The 25849-nt window shown below is 37.3% G+C and overlaps 2 protein-coding genes across 2 annotated transcripts; both read left to right on the top strand.

Moving 5' to 3' along the window:
- Positions 1-6148: 6148 nt before the first annotated feature.
- LOC107764611 (spermine synthase) lies at positions 6149-14062 on the top strand. Its single transcript, XM_075255515.1, has 12 exons — positions 6149-6536; positions 6942-7051; positions 7761-8015; positions 8111-8155; positions 8968-9044; positions 9154-9276; positions 11424-11528; positions 11614-11686; positions 12033-12104; positions 12490-12682; positions 12848-12977; positions 13692-14062. Exons 3-12 carry the CDS (start codon positions 7808-7810, stop codon positions 13782-13784), a joined length of 1119 nt encoding a protein of 372 aa, XP_075111616.1. The 5' UTR covers positions 6149-6536; positions 6942-7051; positions 7761-7807; the 3' UTR covers positions 13785-14062.
- A 1613-nt stretch (positions 14063-15675) lies between these two features.
- On the top strand, positions 15676-16401 carry LOC107786824 (protein FAR1-RELATED SEQUENCE 5-like). Its single transcript, XM_016608329.1, has one exon. The coding sequence runs from the start codon at positions 15676-15678 to the stop codon at positions 16399-16401; it is 726 nt and encodes a 241-aa protein (XP_016463815.1).
- Positions 16402-25849: the final 9448 nt, after the last annotated feature.

The raw sequence follows: 25849 nt of genomic DNA on the forward strand, positions 1-25849 counted from the left end.
AACTCGAGCATAACTTCTCTCTATTTCCCTTTAGCGTCGTTCAACCTTTTCTTCAAGTTTTGAATTATAGTCTTGTTTGTCGATTCGGCCTGCCAATTTCCACTCAGATGATATGGCATTGATAAAATCCTTTTTTATTTTGTGTGCTGTGAGGAACTCCGTTACCTTGTTGCCGATGAATTGATTGCTATTGCCGCATACAATTTCGGCAGGTATCTCGAATCGACACACGATGTGGTCCCAAATAAAGTCAACAACTTCTTTTTCTCTGACCTTCTCGAAGGCCTATGCTTCCACCCATTTAGAAAAGTAGTCAGTCACAAATAAAATGAATTTAGCTTTACCTGGGGTCGTTGGTAGAGGGCCGACGAAGTCCATTCCCCATTTCATGAAAGGCCACGAGGACAGGACTGAGTGAAGTTGCTCTCCTGGCTCATGAATCATCGGTGCGAACCTTTGATATTTATCACATTTTCTAACAAACTCCTTAGTGTCTTTTTCCATGCTATCTCAGTAATACCCTGCTCTAATAATTTTGCGAATCAAAGACTCGGCGCCGGAGTGATTCCCATAAGTGCCTACATGGATTTCTCGTAGAATATAATCGGTGTCCCCCGGCCCTAAATATACCGCCGGTGGTCTATTGAATGTCCTCCTGTAAAATGTTCCATCTTCATCCAATGTGAACCTAGCAGCCTTGGTTCGTAGAGCCCTCGACTCTTTATGATTCGATGGGAGCTTTCCATTTTTCAAATATTCGATATACTTATTCCTCCAATCCTAAGTCAAGATTATAGAATTTATCTCGGCATGACCCTTCTCGACCACAGATCTCGATAATTAGACGACAGCCCCCGTGATAATATCATCTTCTTCAACTGATGATCCCAAGTTAGCAAGTGCATCGGCCTCACTATTTTATTCTCGAGGCACATGATCTAGAGTCCACTCCTTGAAGCGGTGCAAGGTTATCTGTAGCTTGTCCAAATATCTTTGCATCCTATCCTCTCGAACTTCAAAGCTTTTGTTTACTTGGTTCACCACCAATAGAGAATCGCACTTGGCTTCAATGACTTCTGCCCCCAAGTTTTAGCTAGCTCGAGACCTGCAATCATGGCCTCATACTCAGCCTCATTATTAGTCAACCTAGAAGTTTTGATAGACTGTCTAATAGTGTTACCTGTAGGTGGCTTCAAAGCGATGCCAAACCCGGACCCTTTCACATTTGAGGCACCGTCCGTGAAGAGGGTCCATACCCCTGATGATGTACCTGATTTTAGCAGAAGTTCTTTCTCCACTTTGGGTATGAGGGTTTGTGTAATATCGGCCACGAAGTCAGATAGGATGTGAGACTTGATGTCCGTTCAGGGTTGATATTCGATATCGTACTCGCCAAGTTCGACAGCCCATTTAGTCAACCGGCCTGATAACTCGGGATTATGCAAAACATTTTAGAGAGGGTAAGTGGTTAACACACATATTGGGTGACGCTGAAAATATGGCTTTAGTTTTCTAGATGTGCTTATTAATGCAAGTTCTAATTTTCTAAGTGTGGATATCTAGTTTCAACATCTCTTAAAGTCTGACTTACGTAATAGACAGGGAACTGCGTACCTTGCTCTTCTCGAACTAGTACCCCACTTACCGCTATATTGGATACTACCAATTATAAGTAAAGCTTTTCATCTACCTTCGGAGTGTGAAGCAGAGGTGAGATCAATAAGTATCGCTTCAATTCCTCTAATGCTTGCTGGCATTCTGGGGTCCATGCGAAATCATTTTTCTTTTTGAGTAAGGAAAAGAACTTATGACTTCGATCTGATGTCCTCGAAATGAATCGGCCTACAGAGGCTATCCGTCCTGTTAGCCTTTGTACGGCTTTCACACTATCTACGATAGTGATATCTTTGATGGCCTTGATCTTGTCGGGGTTGATTTCGATTCACCGATTTGATACTATAAAGCCGAGGAACTTGCCCGAATCAACCCTGAAGGCACATTTTTCTGGGTTAAGCTTCATGTTGTACTTCCTCAAGATTTTGAATGTTTCCTGCAAATGAGTTAAATGGTCCTCTGTGCGCTAGGACTTAACCAACATATCGTCAATGTAAACTTCCATTGATTTACCTATATGTTCCTCGAACATTTTATTATCTAGGTGTCGGTATGTAGCTTCAATATTTTTTAGCTTGAAGGGCATTACATTGTAACAATATGTTCCGAACTTAGTGATAAACGAGGTCTTCTCCTGGTCCACCAGGTTCATCTAAATTTGATTGTACCCGGAGTAGGCTTCGAGAAAGGTAAGGATCTCGTCGTCGGGCATGTCATCGATCATGTGGTCGATGTTAGGCAGTGGAAAGGAGTCTTTATGAATGCATGCTTCACCTCGGACTAGGGCCTTCTTTTTTGTTTTACTGGTTTGAACCTGGGGTCAAGGCTTAGCCAGTGTGTTGTTATTTTTGGTGGGATCCCTGTCATGTCTAAATGGGACCAAGGAAAACAATCCATGTTTATAGATAAGAAATTGAATGAGTTTTTTCCTGAGTTTGGGGGTTAACCCCGTTCCCAGATATACCTTTCTCTCAGGCATACACTCGATTAGTATGACCTGTTCCAGCTCCTCGACCGTTGACTTGGTTGCATTTGACTCTTCGGGAACAACAAAAGTTCGAGGAGTAAGGAAATCCTCTTCTTCTTCTTCTTCTTCTTCTTCGATTACTTGTTTCTCCGATTCGGTCGAGGCTGGGGACGATGATTGCTATTTGCCCGTTTGCTTATCTTTGGTGCTCGATTTTTCCGAGGTCGAAGGCACTGGTATCGGTGTCAACTCATCGACTGCAAACATTTCCTTTGCAGTGTGTTGTTCCCCGTAAATTGTGTTCACACCATCCACTATTGGGAATTTCATCATATGGTGAAGGGTCGACGATACTGCCCTCATGTTGTGGATCCATGGCCTCCCGAGTAGTGCATTATATCTCATGTCTCCTTCAATGACATGGAATTTTGTATCTTGGATGGTGCCGACCACGTTTACTAGTAGGATTATCTCCCCCTTCGTTATTTCACTTGCCATGCTGAAGCCGTTTAGGACCTGAGATACATGTACAATTTGGTCTTGTAGGCCGAGCTGCTCTACGACCCTTGATCTGATTATGTTTGCTGATCTACCTGGATCCACTAGAATACGTTTAACTTGAATTTTATTTAACAAAATAGAAATTACCAGGGCGTCATTGTGCGGCTGAGAAATGCCTTCCGGTTCCTCGTCATTGAATGATAGGATGCCCTCGGGCACATAACTCCGAGTCCGATTTTCTCTAGTGATCGATACCTTGGTACATTTGAATATAGGCCCTTGTGGAACATAGATCCTGCCAACGATCATATGAATTATATGATGTGGTTCTTCCTGATCATTCTTCCTGTTGGCGTCTCTCTCTTAGAAGTGATTTTTAGCTCGATCACTGAGAAACTCTCGAAGATGACCCTTGTTGAACAATCGAGCTACCTTCTCCCTCAGCTGTCTGCAGTCTTTAGCCCTATGGCCATGTGTGCCATGATATTTACACATCAAGTTCGGATTTCTTTGAGAAGGATCGGTTTGTATAGGTTTGGGCCACCTGGTGTCTTTGATCCTTCCGATAGCTGATACGATCCTCGATGCATCGACACTTAAATTATACTCCGATAACCGAGGTGTTTTTGCGGGATCGGTATGTTTATCAAAACCACTCTTACTCATAAGTCCCCAAGAATTTTGCCTTCGATCTTTTCTTCTATCATTCCGAGGAGGATTACGCCCCGAACCGTTATTTCTTCGATCTGCGACATATGGCTGATACCGTGCGCTATTTGATCTTGGTTCCTTGTCGGTATCTCCGAGGCCTTAACTGCTAATCTATTTGGATGAACTGAACCCGAGGGGTCTCCCAGCCGGTCGTCCTCGACCCTGATCTTCGATTGGTAACGATTATGCATATCTGCCCAAGTTACAGCTGGATACTCGATCGAATTTTACTTCAAATGTTGTGGCGCGATCGAACTTCGCTCGTTCTACCCCTGAGTAAAAGCTTGCACGGCCCAATCATCTGAGACCAGTGGTAATTCCATTCGCTCCATTCGAAATCGGGATACGAACTCCCTTAGCATTTCATCACCCCTCTGCCTTATCTTGAAAATGCCCGATTTCCTTGTCGCAACCTTTATAGCCCTGACGTGTGCCTTTACGAAGGCGTCTGCTAACATAGCGAATGAATCAATGGAATTCGATGACAAGTTGTGATACCAAATTATTGCTCCTTTTGACAAGGTTTCTCCAAATTTTTTGAACAAAACCGACTCGATCTCATCATCATTTAAGTCATTTCCTTTAATCCCGTGTATGTACGAGGTGATGTGTTCATTAGGATCACTCGTCCCGTTGTACTTAGGTATATCTGGCATACAAAACTTTTTGGGAATGGGCTTCGAAGCCGCATTCAGAGGGAATGGCTTTTGTATGAATTTCTTGGCATCCAAACCTTTCAAGACTGGGGGTTCCCCCGGTATTTGATTAACATGGGAGTTATACGTCTCCACTTTTTTGTCATTATCCTCAATCTTTTTCTCCCCCGACTCGATTCTTTTGGTGAGTTCCTCGAGCATCCTCTAATCGTGGGATCAGTCCCCGAGCCATTATCGTTCGATCTTTCTGGCACCGGCTTAGTTCAACGAGTAATTCCTAGTTCGACCACATTTGGAATTTTATGCTGACTTTGAAGCTGAGCGATAGCAACCTGTTGAGCTTGTAGCTTCTCGAATATTACTTGGAGGCTAACTCCCCCATCTCCTATACCCTGTGTTCCTTGGCCACTGGATCGGACTTTCCTACTACACTACCTTCGGGGTCTACGCCTAAGCCGGAATTCAAAGCAATGTGTGAGCTGACGTCGACTGGTTCTACAATCGGCACTTCCCCAAGGTTAATTGGTGGTACACCGGCACCCGGAGCAACTACATTGTTATTTTCCCCGTGAAATCCAAAACCATCATCTCCATGTACGGGTGCGTTTTGTGAGTTTGACATGTTTTAACCTGAAAACAAAAATTCTTGACAAGATAAGTGTAAATAACGTATGTTATCAGAATCAGTACTGAAATAATCACTTTTATCTTTAACCCCCACGGTAGGCGCCAAACTATTTACCCTAAAATCCGAGTAACAATTAAACTTGTTTTGTGGTCTTAAAGATACGTGATTTAGTCCAATACTAACTAATAACCAAGAAACCAAACGTATAAATTAAAGAAGCAAGTTGAATCAAATTAATGCTTAAGCGAGTCTTGACCTCGAGCTATGATGGCCTCGAGGTAGGTCAATAAGAACAGTAAAGTAAGGACAATAAAGTTAAAAGACAATTGTGATGAATAATGAGCAAGAAAGTAAAAGTGTATATTATTTTGCCAATGATTAATGATCCGTTACAAATGATTGGGGTCCCCTTTATATAGTAGGGGATCCTAAATAAGGGACAATTCCAATTGTAGTAAGGAATCTTATTATACAGTTGTCTAACCGCCTAATACAAATCCGTTCCGGAATTTACTCCGTGATTTTATGGTCACCGCAAGAATCTCGCTCTTTCTACTACAAAATTATAACGGTATTATCCGAGGTTGATCATACTCGGCCCAAGTATTCATCGAGCACTTTGATCTTCGAGCTTCGTATTGTGCCTTCGGGCTCGAGCTCGGTCCATATCGAACTTGTTCTCGGCACGACCCTTCGAGCCTACAAAATCGGGGCGCATGATTTTGACCGTATACAAAAGTTATCTGTATAATTAGTAGATGGTAAGTACTTGTTATTTGAAGTGCAAAAAATATTGAAAGATCATTACTCCATTTCTAACTAATCACGTACACAATCATTAAGTAAGTTTTTAATTATTTTGTCGAAGTATGTGGAAAGTTCTTTAATTCCTCAGATTTTCGTATCTACTCATTTTAATTATTACAATTTTTACTTTGTATATTTCTTAAAATAAATTGCTTTTTCTTTTGACACGTTTGCAATAATTGAATATTATTGCTACATTCTCGTGCAAAATGATGGTTTGTGAATATTTTTATAACAAAAATAGAGATAGGAAAGAGAATTTGTAATCATAGAAATCGTGCACCGTCCGCGGACCCCTCCGCAATTTATTCAACTTATTGGGTAAAATTCGAGAAATTTCGATTTTCACTCTCACAAAACTGGTGAGTTTAGTAGTACGATATATAGTATAGGAAAATACGTAATCATCAACGTGGGTATAAAAACCTAATTTGGAAGCGTTAACGCCATTGATTCGTCCAAAGCAAAACCTTTTTCCTGTATAAAACGAGGGGAGAGAGAAGACTCAAACCCAGAAAATTTTTTAATTTACTATTTTTTTCTGTATCTCGCATTCCTTTTTCCCGCTCATCGAATTGTTGACTCGCATTAAACAAGGCGATTGCATTGGTTTTTTTGCGATCAACTGACACTTGAAAGACAGCCGTTTCAGGTACGTTCTTCGTTATTTCTTCTGTATTTATACCATCAGTTATATTGTGTGTGTTAGGTTTGAGAAAATCTAGAAGTCTCTATTCCAGCTACTGTTTTTGGTAATTTCGTTCTACCCTAACTTATTGGTTTTTGAAAGGAATAAAATCCAGTGTTTCCTTTTGAAAATTTAGCTAAAAATTTAGTTTTGCGTAAAGCCAACGCTGCTTTTATTATGTTTCTTTAAAGATGGAGTCTCTTACACGTTTTCACATTAGGTTAGGTTGGTGGACAGTTTTTTACTTTAAATTCTGATTCCCAGTTGGAAAGTTTTTTAAGTACTTTGATTTGGGTTCCATTTGCTTTTTCACTTTAAACTATTCATTCCACTTTTTCCTTTTCGGTTTTCCTCATTTTTTTTTTGCAGCTACCAGCGTTTTGAATACTGAGTATCTTTCAGAGATTGCTAACTTAGTAATAGTTCGAGCAGCTCTTCGGTTATTTCAATCTTTCTATTGAGTTCCGTCCTTGCCTAAGGTGAGCACTCTTCTCATCTTTTCGACTATTTCTTTTGTTAATTAATCTATCAATTAGGCCTCAATGCCAAACTGTTGAGCTTTAGTTGTATGAATCCTCTGTATGCTTTCATTTGGTACAATTTCTTTTCAATTGTACTGTAATGCTTTATAACTATGGGGTGGATGCACAATAGAAGCTAGGAGTTTGGCTGAACTCACTAGTTTGGCTCAAACGTTGTATATGTGTTAAGAAAGCATAGGGGATGTAGCCTTGCAGTACCGGGTTCATCTCAACCTAGTACTTCCTAAGTCTTATGTGTAAAAATCCACTAAAGTTGCAACAAATAGTAGATATAGCCCATAATTTTACATATATAAAGGGTTGAATGCTAAGAATCTAACAATTTGAACCCATAAAACTTAAATTGTGTATCCTGTCTCTGTTAAGATGTCTACTTATTTATGTACAAATGGTAAATTTTGAACCCAGTGACTCAAATGGTTGGTGAGTTCAGTGGCATCCCGAGCCCATAAAGTTGAAATCCTGGATAACCTCTGCTATACCTACTAATTTAGAATGTCTATATCCAGTAAAAGAGAAGTTCAATCTGTTTCTGCAAATTGTGATATCATCTTTATTCCTGAATTTTTGTTCTGTCCTTTAATTCATTTTCGTTCGTTCATTTTTTTCTGTGATCATTGACTGTTATCATATTTTTCTGATGCAGGATACTCTCTGGTAGTTGTAGACTGGATCCTAATAAGATAATTATTTATGGAGCACGACGCAGGAAGAGGTTTGGACAACCTGAAGACTATGGATGGGAAGGAGAGTGAAAATGCTCATGCCAATGGATCATATAAGGCTGTTGTTGTTCCCAATTGTTGCTTAAAGGCTAGGGTGTATGACCCTGAACTTGAAGCCAATTGCCACTCCACTGTCGTTTCCGGATGGTTTTCTCAACCTCAGCGGCCATCCTCTGGTCATTATCAAAATTATTTTGTTCATCTCCTTCGTTTAATCGATTTTTTTTACAATTATTTGACATAGTTGTTCTTCTCGTGCTGTTTGTTACAGATGAAAAGGAGAGGGTGTTGTATTTCAATAATCCAATGTGGCCAGGTTATCTTTTGCTTTGTTGTTATTTCTTTCTTGCTGTTAATAATTGCTGATCTTCCTTGAGAAAAGAACATTTTTTTTCTTTGCTTGTAGTGCTTGGTACACATAATAGAATTCGCTGGCCTTCTCTTTTTATTATTTAATTGGTTAATATAATAATGTTTCTTTTTCTTGTCCTCACCCCTTCCCCTAATTTGCCTCTTATCTTATTTTATGGGGGACAATTTGTCCAGGACGGTGCTCAGTAACTAGAAGTTATTTTTAACTTGCATATTCTGTTAGAAGTGTTAAGCGAAAAAGTTGAAGTAGTTTCCAGAAAGTTGGATGAAAACACGAAATCATTCATTAAACTTGTTGATGCTTTAGATGATGTTAGTGATTTAGCATACTCAGTTGTGTGTCCAAAAATATGATGCTTTTATTTGATTGGGACAGTGAGAGGGCTTCTTGTTTCGTCCTGTAAGCAGAAGGGCTGCTGTCAGATACAGCTGCATTAGTTGGTTATACTATATTTAGGAGGTGATATCGTGTCCTACTGCAACCGAAATTGTCAAATCTAAGTGTCACTGGCTGGGCTTGTGTGCTTGTTTCGCTGAGTCAAGTAATTCCATTCAGTTTGTTAACGTAGCATAAATGATGCTTCAAGTAGAAGTACGATAGCATATGAGCCTTAGTAACAAATTCCTGAACTCTCATGGCCTCGGAATTTTGTCATGGTTGAACCCAAGTCAATGTGTAAAGGTTTACTACTTTTTCCAAGTGTTTTCATGAATATTTACTGATCATAATTGTTGTATGACGGCGTCTTTACACAGGAGAAGCACATTCTCTGAAAGTAGAGAAGACTTTATTCAAGGGAAAGTCAGAATTCCAGGAAGTCTTGGTTTTTGAGGTTCAGCATATTCAACTCTAGATTCTAGTTTTGTCCTTTAAATTTTAGTTATATAATTTCTTTCAAGCTATTTTATGCATCTGCCTTAATTCTGTATCCATTCTTGCAGTCTGCATCATATGGGAAAGTTCTAGTGCTTGACGGCATTGTTCAGTTGACCGAGAAAGATGAATGCGCCTATCAGGAGATGATAGCCCATCTTCCTCTCTGTTCAATCAAATCTCCTAAGAATGTAAGTGTATATATGACCGTTCAGATTCTTTCCCTTCGTGCACACTCAATGATCAAAAAGAGTTTTGCGAATTTGCTTTCTATTCTGAAAAAAATACTGAAAGGAAAGCGCATCTTATTTGCTTGAAGAACTGGATTAGTATGAGTTGAGCTTAAATGAAAAGGTAAGGATTCATAGAGCTGACCCAACTTGTTTGGGACTGACGCATAGCTGTTGTTGTTGTATCTGTGAGTGAGTGTGTGTGCGCGTTTGTGAGTGTGTCAAGCTGAAGACCTGGATTAATATACTCATACTTACTGTTACAGCCAGAATTTGTCAGTAAAAAATGGACAAACTATGTAATAGAACCAAACGGATACTTCTCTTATCATCATGGATGTTTCACTATTCCCATTTCGCCGACCTTTCAAGGTTTGCATGTGTGGACTGATAAATCATTCTCTTTGTAATTTGATGATTCACCTGGTGTTAGCTTTCCAAGTCTTGTTGCTTTCTAGAGTCATATAGAGTTTTCTGGTTGAAGAAATAAAACTTCATGCAGCTGTTTAATTCTTCAAGGAATCTGAGAAATTCTATATACTACTCCCTTCAGGGGGAATTCCTAGTCAGCCTTTTTTCTTTTCTTCTTATAACCATAGTGTCGAGTCAGCTTGCATGCACTTCGACTAATCCCTTAGGATACCTGATGCCTTCCACCAGCACAATATCGGGTGACTCTGTTCACCAAAGCTTGGACAGATGGGAAGAAATTATTTAGTGTTTTTGCCTCCAATAGGATTTGAATCTGAGACCTCATGGTTCTCGACCCACTTTATTGACCACTATGCCAGAGGCGAAGCCAGAATTTGAAATTTATGGGTTCTGATTTTGCCACAGAACCCATAACTCGTCTTAGTTATTGGATTCGCAATTAAATATTTATACATATTAAATGAATTTCGTAGTATAAATATAACCTTTATGCAAAGGTGTCTGGGTTCGGCCGAACCCACACATTACAAGCTAACTCCGCCTCTGCACTAGGCCACACCCTTGGGTTCCCTACTCAGCCTTCTTCCTCTTCTATTTGTATGAAGCCCAATAGCACTAGATAGAAATACTAACTTAAAAGAGTTCCTATGTTTTGAACCCATTTATCGTGCTTTGTCTGCTATAATAACATTCATTTTCCACATAGAAGGACGATTAATGTTTGCGCTGGTAGGAAGAAAGGTATCTGATTATGTTGCTACTTATACAGGGAGAGTAAACAGGTCATGCTCACAAATCTCTTTTGTCAATGTTCTATTCATGAATTTATTGGGGGTGTACCAGCAAATGTGAGTCACCTGATGTTAGATTAAAGCCCCTGATAGGTCTAATGGCATGAAGGAATCTGAATAATCATTTAGTGAAAGTGCATCTGGATAGGATCTGAAAACCTGATGCACCTCATTAAGCAGTATTATTCTACCAAGATGATAACACATCCTTGTCATTTTGAAGTTGGAATTAATAGAATGTCTTAGATTTGATTTGACTGAAAGAATTTTTTAAAATTGAAGTGCATATACGGAGCAGGGTCAGTCATCTAAGTGTTTGGACTATTCTTTCAGAAAAACCTGTTTGAAGTGGGTGAGAATTTGATTGTGCACATTTTGGTGAATTCTTTACTGTTTTATCTGTATATTTTGAAAATAATCGCGAGGATGGGGACACTACACTACCTGCTTATTATCTTCATCTGGCTGTTTCTAGATAAAATTCTAACGTAACTGGTAGTGGATTTTTTTAATGAACTGACCAGAACGCATAGTTTGAAAATGTTGCTGGTCCTTTGCACCAGCTGTGGGCTTCTCATTTGTAACAAGGGAGAGAAAAATAGTTTATAGACAGTAGCTTCTTTATTTTTCTTCAACTCTTTTGGTAATCTTAATAATTTGGTTTTATTCTTTGACTGTTGTATGTAAAGCTAAACATGAAGATACGAGGAGTCTATTTATAAAATATCATTTTCTCATTCAGTGTGCGTATATTATATATCTTTATTTTACCGTGTGTCTCTTGAAAGATCTTTGATATTATTTTACTATTGCCTTCCGTTTCTTTCCCTTCTAAGGTTTACCATTCATTGTTCTCTATCCAATCAATTTGGACTATAATTGCAGGTTCTGGTTGTTGGGGGTGGTGATGGTGGAGTTCTGAGGGAAATTTCTCGACATAGCTCTGTAGAGCTGATTGATATTTGTGAGATTGATAAAATGGTTATAGATGTGAGTAACAGATGCAACATACATGAAGTTAGTGTTTTTGTTGAGTGCTGTCTAAAACCATATATTGTATTTTCTTGTGTTGCAGGTCAGTAAAAAGTTTTTCCCCGACTTGGCTATTGGCTTTGAGGATCCTCGTGTCAATCTTCATGTTGGTGATGGTATGGATGCTTCATGTACTTGATCTTAGTATTATGAATCTTGGGAAGGCATCACCTCCAATATATTTTCCTACTCTTACCATTTGTTTTTTTTGTTTTTTGGGAGAATACTTGGGAGGCTGAGAAGCCTGGGATAAAGATAGCACAAGGCCAGAGCAACATTTTGGTTCCTCTGGCACATAATATATTGCCTCCATACGGATGGGAATGCCTCGCAGAACAAACAAGAGATAGAAATATCTGCCTTTTTTGTTTTCATTCCAGAAATTTTAATTCCCCGTTTTGTCAGTTCTATATCTAGTGCAGCTGTATATGACGGTGATTCTTTTCTGAATGATTTTGACAGCTGTTGAGTTTCTACGGAATACCCCTGAAGGGAAGTATGATGCTATCATAGTTGATTCATCAGATCCTGTTGGTATGTCAGTTTCATCTTCTTAATTGTTCTATACCTTCGTTTTTAAGAGTCAATTTTAGCAGCTCTATGTTGTAGTCTTTTATCCCCTGACCAAAATGGGGCAGTGCTTGTTGCTTAGGTACATGTTAATTTCCGTTTAGAAAATTGAAAATAGAGCCTATTGTTCACTGATTTGCAAGGATGGAAAAATTCTATGCATGTTAGGATAGATATCACTGTCTTTTGTTGGACAGTTCAGTGGTTCTTTTGTTTGATTTTTCTTGTTTCTCTTGGATGTCTTTGACCAGTGTATGAATCAACTCTATAGTATCTACTCTTGTTTGGATTAGGAAATATTCAAACCAATGCGCTCTAGTTTAATTGATCTCAATGTCTTCCATTACAGGTCCGGCTCAAGAGCTTGTGGACAAACCATTCTTTGCAACGTTAGCAAGGGCATTAAGACCTGGCGGTGTACTTTGCAACATGGCAGAGAGCATGTGGCTTCATACACATCTTATTCAGGATATGATCTCAATTTGCCATGAAACATTTAGTACCGTTCATTATGCATGGGCCAGTGTTCCTACATATCCTAGGTAATTCATGAATTTAACAGCAAGAAATTTGCAAGCTAATTTTACCATTTTTTTAATTTAATTGTTTCTCTAGTTGTTTGGGTGGGGGGTGGGGGTAGGAGGGGAATTTTTAAGCATGCTTTCACTTAATGGTTATTGAGGATTTCTGCTGTATATATTATGCAGTGGTGTTATTGGGTTTCTTCTGTGTTCGACTGAGGGACCACCTGTTGATTTTAAGCACCCTGTTAATCCTATTGAGAAACTAGAGGGAGCTCTTCAGCAGCAGAGGGAGCTTAGGTTTTACAATTCTGAGGTAACTTCTTCTCTCCTATTAAGCAATTTCAGATTATGCTATGCTACTCATGAAATCATCAAAAACTTTTCTTTCAAATTGTCTAAGCTGGATTGACTTGTTGTACGCTAAGCACTGAGAATACTTGGCTTTGTGTCTTGTACAATGATTCGGGATAAAGATATTAGTGTATTTTCTGATTGGATCTTGTTGTACTTCTTAATACCTCTTTTTGTAGATTGTCGCGGGAATCAGTCTATGTTAATGTTAGAGGGCTTATGCTGTTACCATTTAGATATAGGACAAAGCTTAAGATAGAAAAATTTGCTCTGAGCATAGTATATTGGTAAATTCCAGCACTGACATTAAAGTTAAATTTAGAAATTTGAACATGCTGCTGCATAATGTCATTGTGCATTTGGTGCTTTGTTGGAAATTAGTCTCCAAATATCTGAAGTCCCAAACCCTCAGGGTTGGCCTGGTGTCAATTGACTTGAGCCTTGGGGTTTGCTCCCTTTCAAGGTCTCAAGTTCGAAACCCACTGGGTGCAAACAATTTCTGAGGGCCATTGGACTGGGTAAAACCTGAATTAACCATGGTGCACTTACGGGAAATTCCTTGCCAAGGGCCTGTGCACCCTCGGGAATAGTCGGGGCTCGAAGAGACTCGGACACCCGGTGCAAATCAAAAAAAAAATAAAAAAAAATCTGACACAATATATCATTCCATTGACAGATGCATGAAGCTGCCTTTGCCTTGCCGTCCTTTGTAAGGAGGGAGGTGAGCTGTCTCCGTGATGTCCCACCTACTGAAGGAGTCAAGATTTAACTTATTTTGCATTTTCTGTGAAGTTATTACCCATTTCGTTTCCTTGCTACTGGAGTTGCACAAGGGTATCAGCGGTAGACTGATGGGACCTGTCGCACGAGTAGCAGCAGGAGATGTAGATGCGGCGATTTATCTGTGTAGCTGGTATTGGTATTGAAGACATGAGCATGTAATATGCAAGTTTTACTACTGCTATATCTATTGTTGACTTTTTGGACTAGGTACTCTTCGTCTCTTAGTTGATATTGAGATATGAATAAATACGTTGTTGCATTTAATGACGTATATCACTCTTGGCTATCTAGTCAAGTTACGTAATTGGGTCTGACTGCAGGCATGTTGTTTAGTGTGCTTTTACGGCTAGGCCTCTCTGACCCTTACGCTTGTGTGTTGCCTGGATCAATTAGTTAAGAACTTAGGTATGCCATATGTTGCTTTGGAAACTGTTAAAATGGAATAAGTTAGTTGTGAATCATCTAATGCGGTCAAGGATTCAGTTATCGGTTATTTCAAGGAACTTACACGCCACAATTATTATTTTTGATTAGAGTGCTGCTATTTGGCCAAACTCTCCATGGCCCAACAATGGGAAATATCATTACAACCCTTCATTTCATATTTGGCTTAATAGCCATTTTTCCTTCCAAAATTAGTTAATAACTATTGATTATCCCAAAACATTGATTCCATAGATCATCATTCTCTCATGCATGGGAAGATCAAAAGCCTTCGTATAGGTATACCTATATTATTACGTATTTTTTTAAAAATACAATTTATACGATGGGAAGATTAAAAGTCTAGTATGTATACATAATATTATTTTTTCATTTATACGGTATACCTTGTTAAGAGAGCTTTCATTAAACACATAATTCGCCACCCTTCCCCTAACCTAAACATGAATGCTAACCTAAAAACTAGTTTGGAGCCATTAAACCCGAATAACAACTTAGAAACTAGGTCGGAGCAACTAAGGAATGCATTACACATATCATTCGGGTTGAATTCGGACATCAGTTTGATGAATGAAGAGGAGTCGGTCAACATTGATTCAGACGACAACTTCAATGATGGAGAAGATCATGTTGACGATGCTGATGATGATGATAATGATGACGATGACAACCATTATTTAGAGGAAGAGGGAGAAGGTGGAGAGGACAAGGAAATGTCTAATGAGTTCAATGAAGAAAATCTATTAATTGGTCCAATTACTGGGTTGCGGTTAAGTAATAAGGATGTTATGTTTGATTTTTACAAAGAACATGCAAGATTATCAGGGTTTTGCATTGTCAAAAGAACATCAAACAAAAAAGGTGGTGATATTGTTAGGTATGTGCAATATGATTGTGATAGGTTTAGGAAATCAAGGAATAAGCATGTTACCAAGAGGAGGAACTGCCGTGCTAGAATAAATGAAATTTTGGAGGAGAATGGTTCATGGCGTATTTCAAAGGTGGTTAAAAAACATAATCATCAATTGGAACCATCACTATCGCGATTGATGGCTTGACACATATCGCTTAGTAAGTCTCTTAAGAGAACTCTTGTAGCCAAAGATATTGCTGGCTTAAGACCCTAAAAAAATATATGAGTCGCTGAAGTACTTGCTGATGGCTCCGAAAATCTGAGTTGTACATCAAAGGACTGTAGAAATTATATTTTGAAGAGTAGAAAGCTTCAGTTGCAAGAAGTGGATGCACAATCATTACTCAAGTTCTTCAGTGACATGCAGCAAGAAGATGGGGAATTTTACTACTCCGTAGATGTGGATAGTTTTGATCGACTTCGTAATATCGTATGAGTTCATTCACACTCTAAGGTTGCATATGAGGAGTTCCATGATGTAATATGCCTTGATACCACATACCTTGTGAATCGATACAATATGCCATTTGCTTCATTTGTTGGTGTCAGTCAGCATAGGAAGTCCATACTTTTGGGACGTGCTTTTATATCTAGTGAGGATATAACAAGTTACAAAATGGTGCTCTCTACATGGCTTGGGGATCTAAACAATGTTCGTCCATTAGCTATCATGACTGACCAATGTGATAGTATTAAGGCTGCCATCAATACATTAATGCCAAATACGGTACATAGATATTGTATATGGCACAAATTCGCAAAGTTGCCTACGAAGTTAAGTAGAGTTCTTGATGGTAAGATTGCAAAGGCAGAATATAAGGCTTTAGTCCTTGATAACATTAACGTTGCTGAGTTTGAGAGAAGATGGACTGATTATATTGTAAAATATAACTTAGATGGAAGGGATTGGTTTTATAAGCTTTATTTGGAGAAGGAAAAATGGGTTCCTGTATACCTAAATGACCACTTTTGGGCTGGGATGTTGTCCACGCAAAGAAGTAAAGGAATGCATGCTTTCTTTGATGGAATCATTACCCGCCAAAGCACTTTGAAGCTATTTGTTCAGCAATATGAGTTAGCCATAAGAGCTAAGTTCGAGAAAGAATTGGAAGCTGAATATAGGTCAAGGTGCTTTAAACCAAAATGTTTATCTGAAGTCGCATCGGAGGAAAAACTTCAAGCATGTTATACTCGTGAAGTGTTTGAATATTTTCAAGTACAGTTCAAGGAAACTGTACCATTGTGAAATCAGCACCCCTCAAGATCATCAAGCAAGCCCTGAAGTGGAGAAATACATTATAACAGATTATTCGCTTAGGAGTTTTAGCACTAGAGATCCATTTGTATTCACGGTTAAATATACACCTATTGGAGAATATCTAAGTTGCAGTTGTAAGTGGTTTGAAACAAGAGGTATTCTATGCTGCCATATACTTAAGGTGTTGTATTATAAGAGGATTAAAAACGTTAATTAGAGGTATATATTGAAAAGGTGGAGAAAAGATATTGTTCGTCCGCAGTTGAAACGTTTCTTTCTAGGAGGTTACCCACGTATGACTTCTAAATACATGATGTACAGGGAACTATTAAAGCATTTTGAACGGTTTTGTGATATTGCATTGGACACTGAAGTGATGAGGCAATATATTAAGTATGATTTGAACAGATTGGAGCATGAACTTTTGAATTGGGATGATGATATGGTAGTTCCAAATTGGGAATTGGAAGATACACATGATGGTGTGGGTGAGGGTGAGGGTGAAGGAAGAAATACAAGAGATCCTAGATACGTAGCTTCTCATGGACGTCCAAGGTTGAATAGATATAAAGGGAGAATTGATTCATACTTTAGAAGTTCACAAACAGGTGGTGGAAGTGGAGTTAGAGGTAATATGAAGGGTAGGGGTGGTGGTAAATGTGGTGCTAGAGGTGGTGGTAAAGGTGGTGGTAGAGGTCGTGGTAGGGGTGGTGGAACTCCTCGGCTAGCTGAAGGAATTGAGGTAAAGTATAACAGTTTTGATTAATTATATCGTTGTGATTCATAGTAATATCAACCGTTTATATAATATGGTTGTAGTCATATAACCTATGCTAATTATATCGTTGTGATTCATAATAATATCGACCGTTCATATAATAGCCATTTATATTAAGGTCATATGTATCGACCTATAGCAACCATATAAGTCCATTGACTAATATGGTTGTAGTCATATAACATATGCTAATTATATCATTGTGATTCATTGTAAAATTGACCGTTTATATAATATCCATTTATATTAAGGTCATACGTATCGGCCTATAACAACCATATAAGTCCATTGACTAATATGGTTGTAGTCATATAACCTATGCTAATTATATCGTTATGATTCATAGTAATATTGATCGTTTATATAATAGCCGTTTGTATTAAGGTCATACGTATCGGCCTATAGCAACCATATAAGTCCATTCACTAATATGGTTGTAGTCATATAACCTATGATAATTATATTGTTTTGATTCATAGTATTATAGACCACTTATATAATAGCCGTCTATATAATTTCATTTATTAAGGTCATATCGGCCTATAACAACCATATAAGTCTATTGAAATACCAAGGTTATAGGCATATTACATATGCTAATTAGATCGTTGCGCTTTATAGTAATATCGACCGTTTATATAATAGCCGTTTATATAATTTAATTCATTAAGGTCAAACGTATTGGCCTATAGCAACCATATAAGTCTATTGACTAATATGGTTGTAGTAACCTATGCTAATTATATAGTTGTGATTCATAATAATATCGACTGTTTATATAATAGCCGTTTATATAATTTCATTCATTAAGGTCATACGTATCGGCTTATAGCAACCAATTAAGTCCATTAACTAATAAGGTTATAGTCATATTTATGTTAGTTAGATCGTTGCGTTTCATAAAAATATTGACCGCTTATATAATAACCGTTTATATAATTTCATTCATTAAGGTCATACGTATGACCTTATTTATATAATAGTAAATATATAATTCTATACATTTTTATTGGTTAATTTTAATTATAATAAAAGGGAAATCATGATTAAAATTTAGGACTAAAATGTATTCTAGCTTCTTTATTAGGAGGGAAAACAAGATGACTTTTTTAGACTAACATGTCCGCAGACATGTGATTTTTGACTCTCCCCAAGATTTTACACATTTTTGTATCTAAATATTTAGTTTAGATCTAATATAGTTAATTTAACTAGTTTTGACCCTTTTACTTTATTTTATCACAAAATGAAAATTACAAAAATATTTCTTCTTTTTAGTTACTTTTAGTTTATATACCTTTCGTAAAACTAAAAAAATATAAAAATAGTACCTTATTTTTATTTTAATATGATATTTGAAAATACCAAAAAATAGGTTTGTTTTAACGGTTAGTCTTATTTTAATAGTTATTTTATTTAAATAGAATTAATTAGTAAATGAAGTCGTATTTTTAGTCTCGTTCGCGAAAAGAATAAAATTTGGGCTCAAATGACCTATTTTTAGGCCTAATTTTCCGACCTAACTCATAACAACCCAAACCCAATAGCCCTAAAACCCTAGAAAAAAAGCTTAAAAAATAATCCTAGACCTAGATTTTTGAATCAGCCATTTTGGGATTTTAAAAAGAAGACACAACCGTTTTCCATTTTTGGAAGGCTACGTTTCTTTTTCTGAAATCTAGCGAAAACCTAACGGACATACCCTAAATGTAATCTTCTCCACACAAAAATACCAAGGACCTCATCTTCTTCTTTACCTTCTCAACAATGGACACAAGACAAAAGAACCCTAATCTCTAGAGCTCCATCGTCACCCTCACCAAGAGAACCCTAGCGAAAAACATTCAGCAGCCTAACCTTAGGAGATCAGCAGCCCAGACCAAAAAAGGAGATCCCTGACCGCCGTTCTTCAGCCTTCGACCTCGCCGGAGAACGAGCCAACAGTCAGCGTCTCTCGCCGATAACCAGAACTCCACCAACCAAAGACCTGAACGATACACACAGTCGCCGTCGCTGACCCCTTCTTCTTCTTCAACTCGCCGGTGATGACCTCCTCAATTCCAGCCAGCGCCAGCTGCTGTCGAACACCATGAACGCCGGCGAGAATAAACCCATGATCCCGCTGCTCGTTTTCTTCTTCCTATACTGCAGCACCTAACTGTCGTTTCTATACCTTCTTCCCCTTCTACTGTCACTGTTTCGCCGGAGTCGCACCATCATTGTCGAACAAACAGAAAATCGGCAACAGTCGTTGAAACTGTCGAAATCTATTTTTGCCAAGTTGTATCAAAATCGAGCTGTTAAAGTCGTGTGAGATCGTAGTCTGAGGTTTCCGGGCAGAATCGAAATATTCTGTCTGTGCGTACATATGAAACGAGGCTTTCAACGTACATATGAAATGCATGTATATAACCAAAATGGCTCTCAACTTTAAAACTCTTGAAACTGTTGTGTGTCGAATTGTATGGCATCTTCGAATAAGATTTCACCAGATGAATATTGGCCAAGGACAAACATTACATAAAGGGACAGAAATTACCATAGTCCATTTTTGCTTGTTATCTAATCTTGTAAATGGTTTGAATTTTATGGAATTGAATAGTCATATTTTCTTGATTGTTTGTCTAAAACTAAATAAGTTAGAGATTATCCCTTCTAGCAAGATATTGCTACTGTTTGATATCACAGTCAGTATAAGACTAGTTTTCCCGTAATGGTTTGCTGAATTGATTGATGCATTTGGCGACAGTTTGAAGTCGTTGCTTCTGTGTAGTAATGAGTATATCACATGGACTGTTTTGAGTAAAATCACAGCATATCTGGTTTATTTCGCATCTTTAGTAGACAGATAGATGTTTAAAGGACTGGTTATCTCTTTCTAGGATGTTAGTTAAAATGATGTTATGTGCTGGTTTAGAAGTATTTCTATTATCGTGACTATGGGTATGGTTCCCGTGGCATGGTCACGATACATAATCTCAATTCGTGTGTGCATTTCATGCGACCCTACCATAATAATAATAATAATAAACATGTTATAAATCGCGGGTGCATTTCATGTGATGCGGTTCGCGATATGTACGACAATCGTGACTGTTCTAGAAAATAATTCTATAAACATTAAAAGCGGTTAGAAAGTAAAAAAATGCACGTAGGTTTAAAATGTGTAATTAATCGGATAATTAGGCCAATGTTAATAGTTGAGCGGCCGTGCTAGAACCACGGAGCCCGGGAATGCCTAACACCTTCTCCCGGGTTAACAGAATTCCTTACCCGGATTTCTGTGTTCGCAGACCATAAATAAGAGTCAACTTTCCTCGATTCGGAATTTTAAAATGGTGACTTGGGACACCATAAATTATCCCAAATGACGACTCTGAATAAATAAATAAATTCCGTTTCGATTGTCACTTAAATTGAAAAAAATTCCCCTGTACCCCTTTCGAGGTAGAAAAAGGAGATGTGACAGATCTGGCGACTCTACTAGGGAATAGAACCCAGAACTTCTAGTTCAGGGTTCAGAATTCGAGCTTAGAATACCTGTTATAGTTGGCTTTTATTTATTATCTAATTTTTATATGTTTAAGCCTAATGTGCTAATTGCCATTTTGTACCGCTTTGATATTGTTTGGACTGTACATAAATTGTTACGAAACCCTCCTCTCTCTGAGTCTTCCAAATCATCTGGGAAGTGTGCACTTCGTGTGACTTCTTTTCTGTTAGAGTCATTCCAATTTTAGAACGAGGTTCAGACAAGTTGCAAAGTCGGTGAAGCTTCTGTATTCCCGGTACGCTGCCCCCCCTCGGCTCGAGCTGTCTGTTCGGGTAAGCCAGGTCTAGAACAAATACACCCAGGTTTTAAACCTAGAATAACTCAGCATCATGCCGGATTCCTAATAGGAACGTTTGTTTGCATCATGTGCATTTGACTTTGGGGACTCAACATAGGGGTTGGGTCCGTCTAGGACAGATGTACCCAAAAATGAAAGACCATCCTGATGCATCCTAATGTGCTACATCTTACAATCTTCAATGGTAAAAGGGGTCATTTGGCGAACCAATGAGGTTTGAGGGTAAATGATAAAGAAAAGAGGTTGAAGTATAAAAATGAAGCAAGTGGGGCCCGGTTATAATTTTCTTTTACACTTTTAAAAAAAAAAACAAAAAAAATGAAAATGAAAAAATCCAAAAAAAAAAAAAAGAGTTTGCACTTTCCTCGTCATTTTTTTTAAAAAAAAAAAAAGAAGAGAAAAAGAAAATCCAAAAAGAGTTTACATGTTTCATCATTTTTCAAAAAAGACAAAAAAATATATTTTCTCTAATTTATTTGTTAATTTTATTTCCCGCCCGTATCCAATCTGCCCGAACTACGCATACCTGATTCTCGTCTTTCGAGTGTGATACGTAGGCAACCTACATAGGGTTCGGTCTTCCTAGTGAGTTTAGGTTCTTAGCTTCGCGGGGTCGTAGCCAAATCTTGCATTTTCAGCCACTTTTAGCCACATAGGTTAATTTTAGAAAAATAGTCACAATCATGTCTTGCATGTCTCCAACAAGAAAGGTTATTGTCTCACATAGCGTTCTAGGTCTTTAGCTTTATTTGATCTTAATTTTCTCATACATGTGTAGATTTACTTATCGGAGTTCGAGCATGACAGACACCCCGAGACTATCTAGTCAGGATCGCTCATTCAGGAGTTGCTTAAAGATATTTTTTTATTTTTATTTTTTATGTTTTGAGTCTGTTTTTCTTTTTATGCCGTCTTTTACCTTCTAGCTTTGTACAGTAATGTCAAGTCTTTTGTTATTATATTGTCTATTTTGTATTTGAAAAAGTGTGTTATAACTCAAAAATTCAAAAAAAAAAAAGAGATTTTGCGTTTTATATTTCCGTTAGAAGTTTTCTTTAGGATACTAATTCTAGAAATGAAAAATAAATAAATTATTTGAGGTGGTTTTCCTTAGGAAATTAATATCTAGAACTCAAAAGAAAAAAAATTGGCTTTTATATTTCCTTTAGTATATTAAGACTAAAAATTTTAAAAATAAAAAGAAGAGAATTTTTTTTAGTACCTCTTTAAAAGTTTTCTCTAAGATATTAATTCCAAAAATCCAAAAAGATTTTCTTTTGAGGTTCTTTTTTGGGAAATTAATGAAAAATGAAAAAAAAAATTCTTTTTATTAGAACTTTGGGACATTGTACGTAGACGAAAAAACAACAACATACTTTATCTTTGAGTTCCTCCCTTAGGTAATCTAATTGAAATCCAAAAATATTTTTTTTATCTTTTTCATTTCTTGGTTCGAAATCTTTCTTTCAGGATATCAAACGAAAATTCAAAATATTTTTCTTTAGTTCATTCTTTGGATTTCCTTCCTAAAAAAAAGAATCAAAAAATATTTTCTCTTCTAGGATTTTTTTTCTTAATAATTTCCCATAGAGTATTTGTTTCAAAACAAAAAAAAATATGCCCGTTAAGCTTGAGTTTAGAATAGGGTATAAAACATTAAGTCTAGAAAATTAAATAAAAATTACTTTTTTTATTATCCTTTTTCTCATCAAAGTAGTCATTAAGCTAATTTTAAAAAAAATATATGAGAACGTTAATTTGTTTACTTTATTCCCGATCTTTCCGAACTACGCAAAGATCTGATTCATGCGGCGTTATAATATGTAGACAACCTACATAGGGTTCGATCCAATCATTTTTTATTAAAAGAAAAAGAAAAAAAGGGAAACAAAAAAAGAGGAAAAATAAAAAAAGGAAAAAAAGAGAGATGAAATTATGGAATGTGAGAAATGAGAGGAAAGAAAAGAGTGATAATTAGAAGAAAAAAAAGAAAGGAAAATGAGCAAGCAAGTGCTAGAAATGAAACAAAAAGAGAAGATTGAAGGGAACAAATTGGGATGATTCCAAGTGACTTGGTGACCCCCGAAGTCATTCTAGAACCGTTAATTGTTGCTAGGTGCATTGCACGCAATGTGATTTTTTAGCTGTTAAATGCCTTAATGCTAACAGGATGACCCCATTTTGTTCCCTTTTGTTATCTTCATTGAGCAGAAGGGTGGTTGGTTTGTGGTTCTTAAGGTAACTCATCCATATAATACAAGGTCAAAGAGCAAGGTAGTCATAGCCGGTAAAGAGTTTAACATGGGTGTTACTGATCCATCTAAGGAGATGGTTGAGTCAGAATCTGAGTTGAAAGAAGAGGTCTTAAGGTTGAAAGGACATATGACCGCAATATACCAAGCCTTGATTAGTGGGCGTCATCCACCATTATTTCCCACTAGCTACCCTGACAGCATTGGCACCATTCCGCCACTGTCACAAATCCAGATTCCCACTGCTGCTGATATCTCCCCACAACCTTTTCATACTCCACCCGCCAAAACCACCTCATATCCCGCTCCTTTGACCACTCATGTTTCTGTAGCTCCTCCACCATCTACCTTTCCTCGATCCTCTAGCGAGACAATGTTCAAAATTCTCGATGCCCAACACTATGCTCCAGAACCAATTTTCAAGGACTCGGGTCCATACTCTTACACTCCTCATTTTGAGCCTCCCGGTGAGATTGCAAAGCCTGCTAAGACAGTGGAGCGAGATAAGATATCCAGAAAGCTGAAAGGGTTTAAGATGCTAAAGTTTAATTTGTATGATGGGCGTGGGGATCCAGTAGCCCATCTGAGGAGTTATTGCAGTGAAAGAAGTGTTGGCTGGAAAGATGAGTTGCTGACGGCGTATTTTAGTGAAAGCCTGACTGGGGTAGCTTTGGAATGACATACTTGTCAAGATGTCAGTAAATGGCATGCATGAGGTGACATGACTCAAGATTTTGTTCGACACCATCAGTATAATGTATGCATTATCCCAGACTCCTCCTCCCTATCTCAAATGGAAAACAAACCCGAGGGAAGTTTTGGGGAGTTTTGGCTCAAATGGAACGAACAAGTTGCTCGAGTCAGCCCTCTGATTGATAAAAAAAAGATGTTGATGAGTCCCGCCAATGACGGGATCCAGTGGGCATTCCTGCTAAACGCTTTCAGCCTCAATACCCACTACAAGAAAGTATGAAATTTGCCACAAATGTTTTTGTTGCCATATATTGAATATTGTTGCAAAAAGTATTTTTGGCAACAACAGAAAAGTTGTTGCATGTCGTTGCAATATATGCTGATGGGAAAAGTTTTTGCAACAACAAAAAATGTTGCACAAAGTTGTCGTAACGCAACAAAGAAAGTGTTGCAATAAATTATTTTTTGGTCACACAATTGTGGTTTATGAAAATATTTAGCAACAACAATTATTGTTGTGATAAAATATTATTTTTTCGCAACAATATTACTTGTGGCAAAAAAATTGGCGGGAGGGTAGTTAATAATCTGCTATAAAGGCTTTTAGCAACAAGTATTGTTGTGGCCATAAAATCACTTTTTGCCAACAATATTACATTTTTTCTTGTACAACTAACAACAACAAATATGTAGTTGCTACATAAACAATTCACATTTTAAATCTTTTAAAACATCACAAATGTATATATAAAAATTAATATATGATATATATTTGCAAAAGTCAACATAAACAATTCACATTTTAAATCTTTTAAAACATCACAAATGTATATATAAAAATTAATATATGATATATATTTGCAAAAGTTAATACAACTGAAGCACAATGTATTTACATACTTTCAAAACCTACCACTAAAACATATGTTTTTACTTGAAAAAAGAACAAGAACATCTCCAGAGTCATAATTTCTAATCAAATAACAACTCTGTAAGTAAATTTTCTTCTAGTAGCTTGTACATCCATGAACCATATTGCCATCTATATTGGTTTACTCATGCTTATCCTACAAAAGAATATAAATATAAATTATATCTTTTATAAATAAAAACTATAAAGTACGCAAGTATGGATCAAAAGAGAGAATAAGACAGAGAAATGAGCAAGAATGAGTGAATCCATTGTCTGGCCGATGGTTATTTAAGAAAATCTTGTTAGGTTAATCACATAGTAGTAGTAGTAGTAGTAGTTGATCCATTTTTACAAGCCTATAACCGATTTAGAAGAGAGAAAAATATTCTTCAAGCCCACGTTGTAATCTGGTATTTACTCTTAAATAAACAAATTTTGACTGAGGATGCTATCCTTTATAGCAACTTTTCTTGATAGATATTACACAATTGTGCTCACCAGTAGAGAAACTATTAGTATCCATAGATTCTCCTTGACTTCATGGCCATGGGTGGGAGTGGGAATGCTATCTTTTGACATATGTTCAGTTTCTAGTAATATACTTCGTCATTAGTTAAGCTTGTCTGCATGTTTTGACTACCCATAAGCTAGTAGACTAGTTAACAGTGGTGGTATTAGACCTTCTTGATGTACACTACTTTGCTAGAATCAGAAAACTGAGAAGCTTCATCGTGAGACCAGAATATAGTAGAAGAGCGCTAACTATGTACTATAGATTTTGCATATCGCCACAAAATTACATTAGATCTAGCTTCTTTATTTTCTTTTACTTTTTTTCTCCAAAGTATAAGATGTTCTTTGTATATAAATTTAGTCTAGAATCTTTTAAAAGTCCAATATCAAACAACTTTTCATTTTGATATGATATGACTGAGAACCAAAAAAATTG

The sequence above is a fragment of the Nicotiana tabacum genome, chromosome 6 (assembly GCF_000715075.1).
Source record: "Nicotiana tabacum cultivar K326 chromosome 6, ASM71507v2, whole genome shotgun sequence".
NCBI lineage: Eukaryota > Viridiplantae > Streptophyta > Magnoliopsida > Solanales > Solanaceae > Nicotiana > Nicotiana tabacum.

Bases quoted from the DNA above. Each gene is read 5' to 3' on its own strand.
- LOC107786824 (XM_016608329.1), top strand. From the start codon at position 15,676: ATGCCATTTGCTTCATTTGTTGGTGTCAGTCAGCATAGGAAGTCCATA.
- LOC107764611 (XM_075255515.1), top strand. From the start codon at position 7,808: ATGGAGCACGACGCAGGAAGAGGTTTGGACAACCTGAAGACTATGGAT. The intron at 11,529-11,613 runs GTGAGTAACAGA...CTTGTGTTGCAG, and splicing joins TTGATAAAATGGTTATAGAT to GTCAGTAAAAAGTTTTTCCC. The intron at 11,687-12,032 runs GTATGGATGCTT...TGATTTTGACAG, and splicing joins CAATCTTCATGTTGGTGATG to CTGTTGAGTTTCTACGGAAT.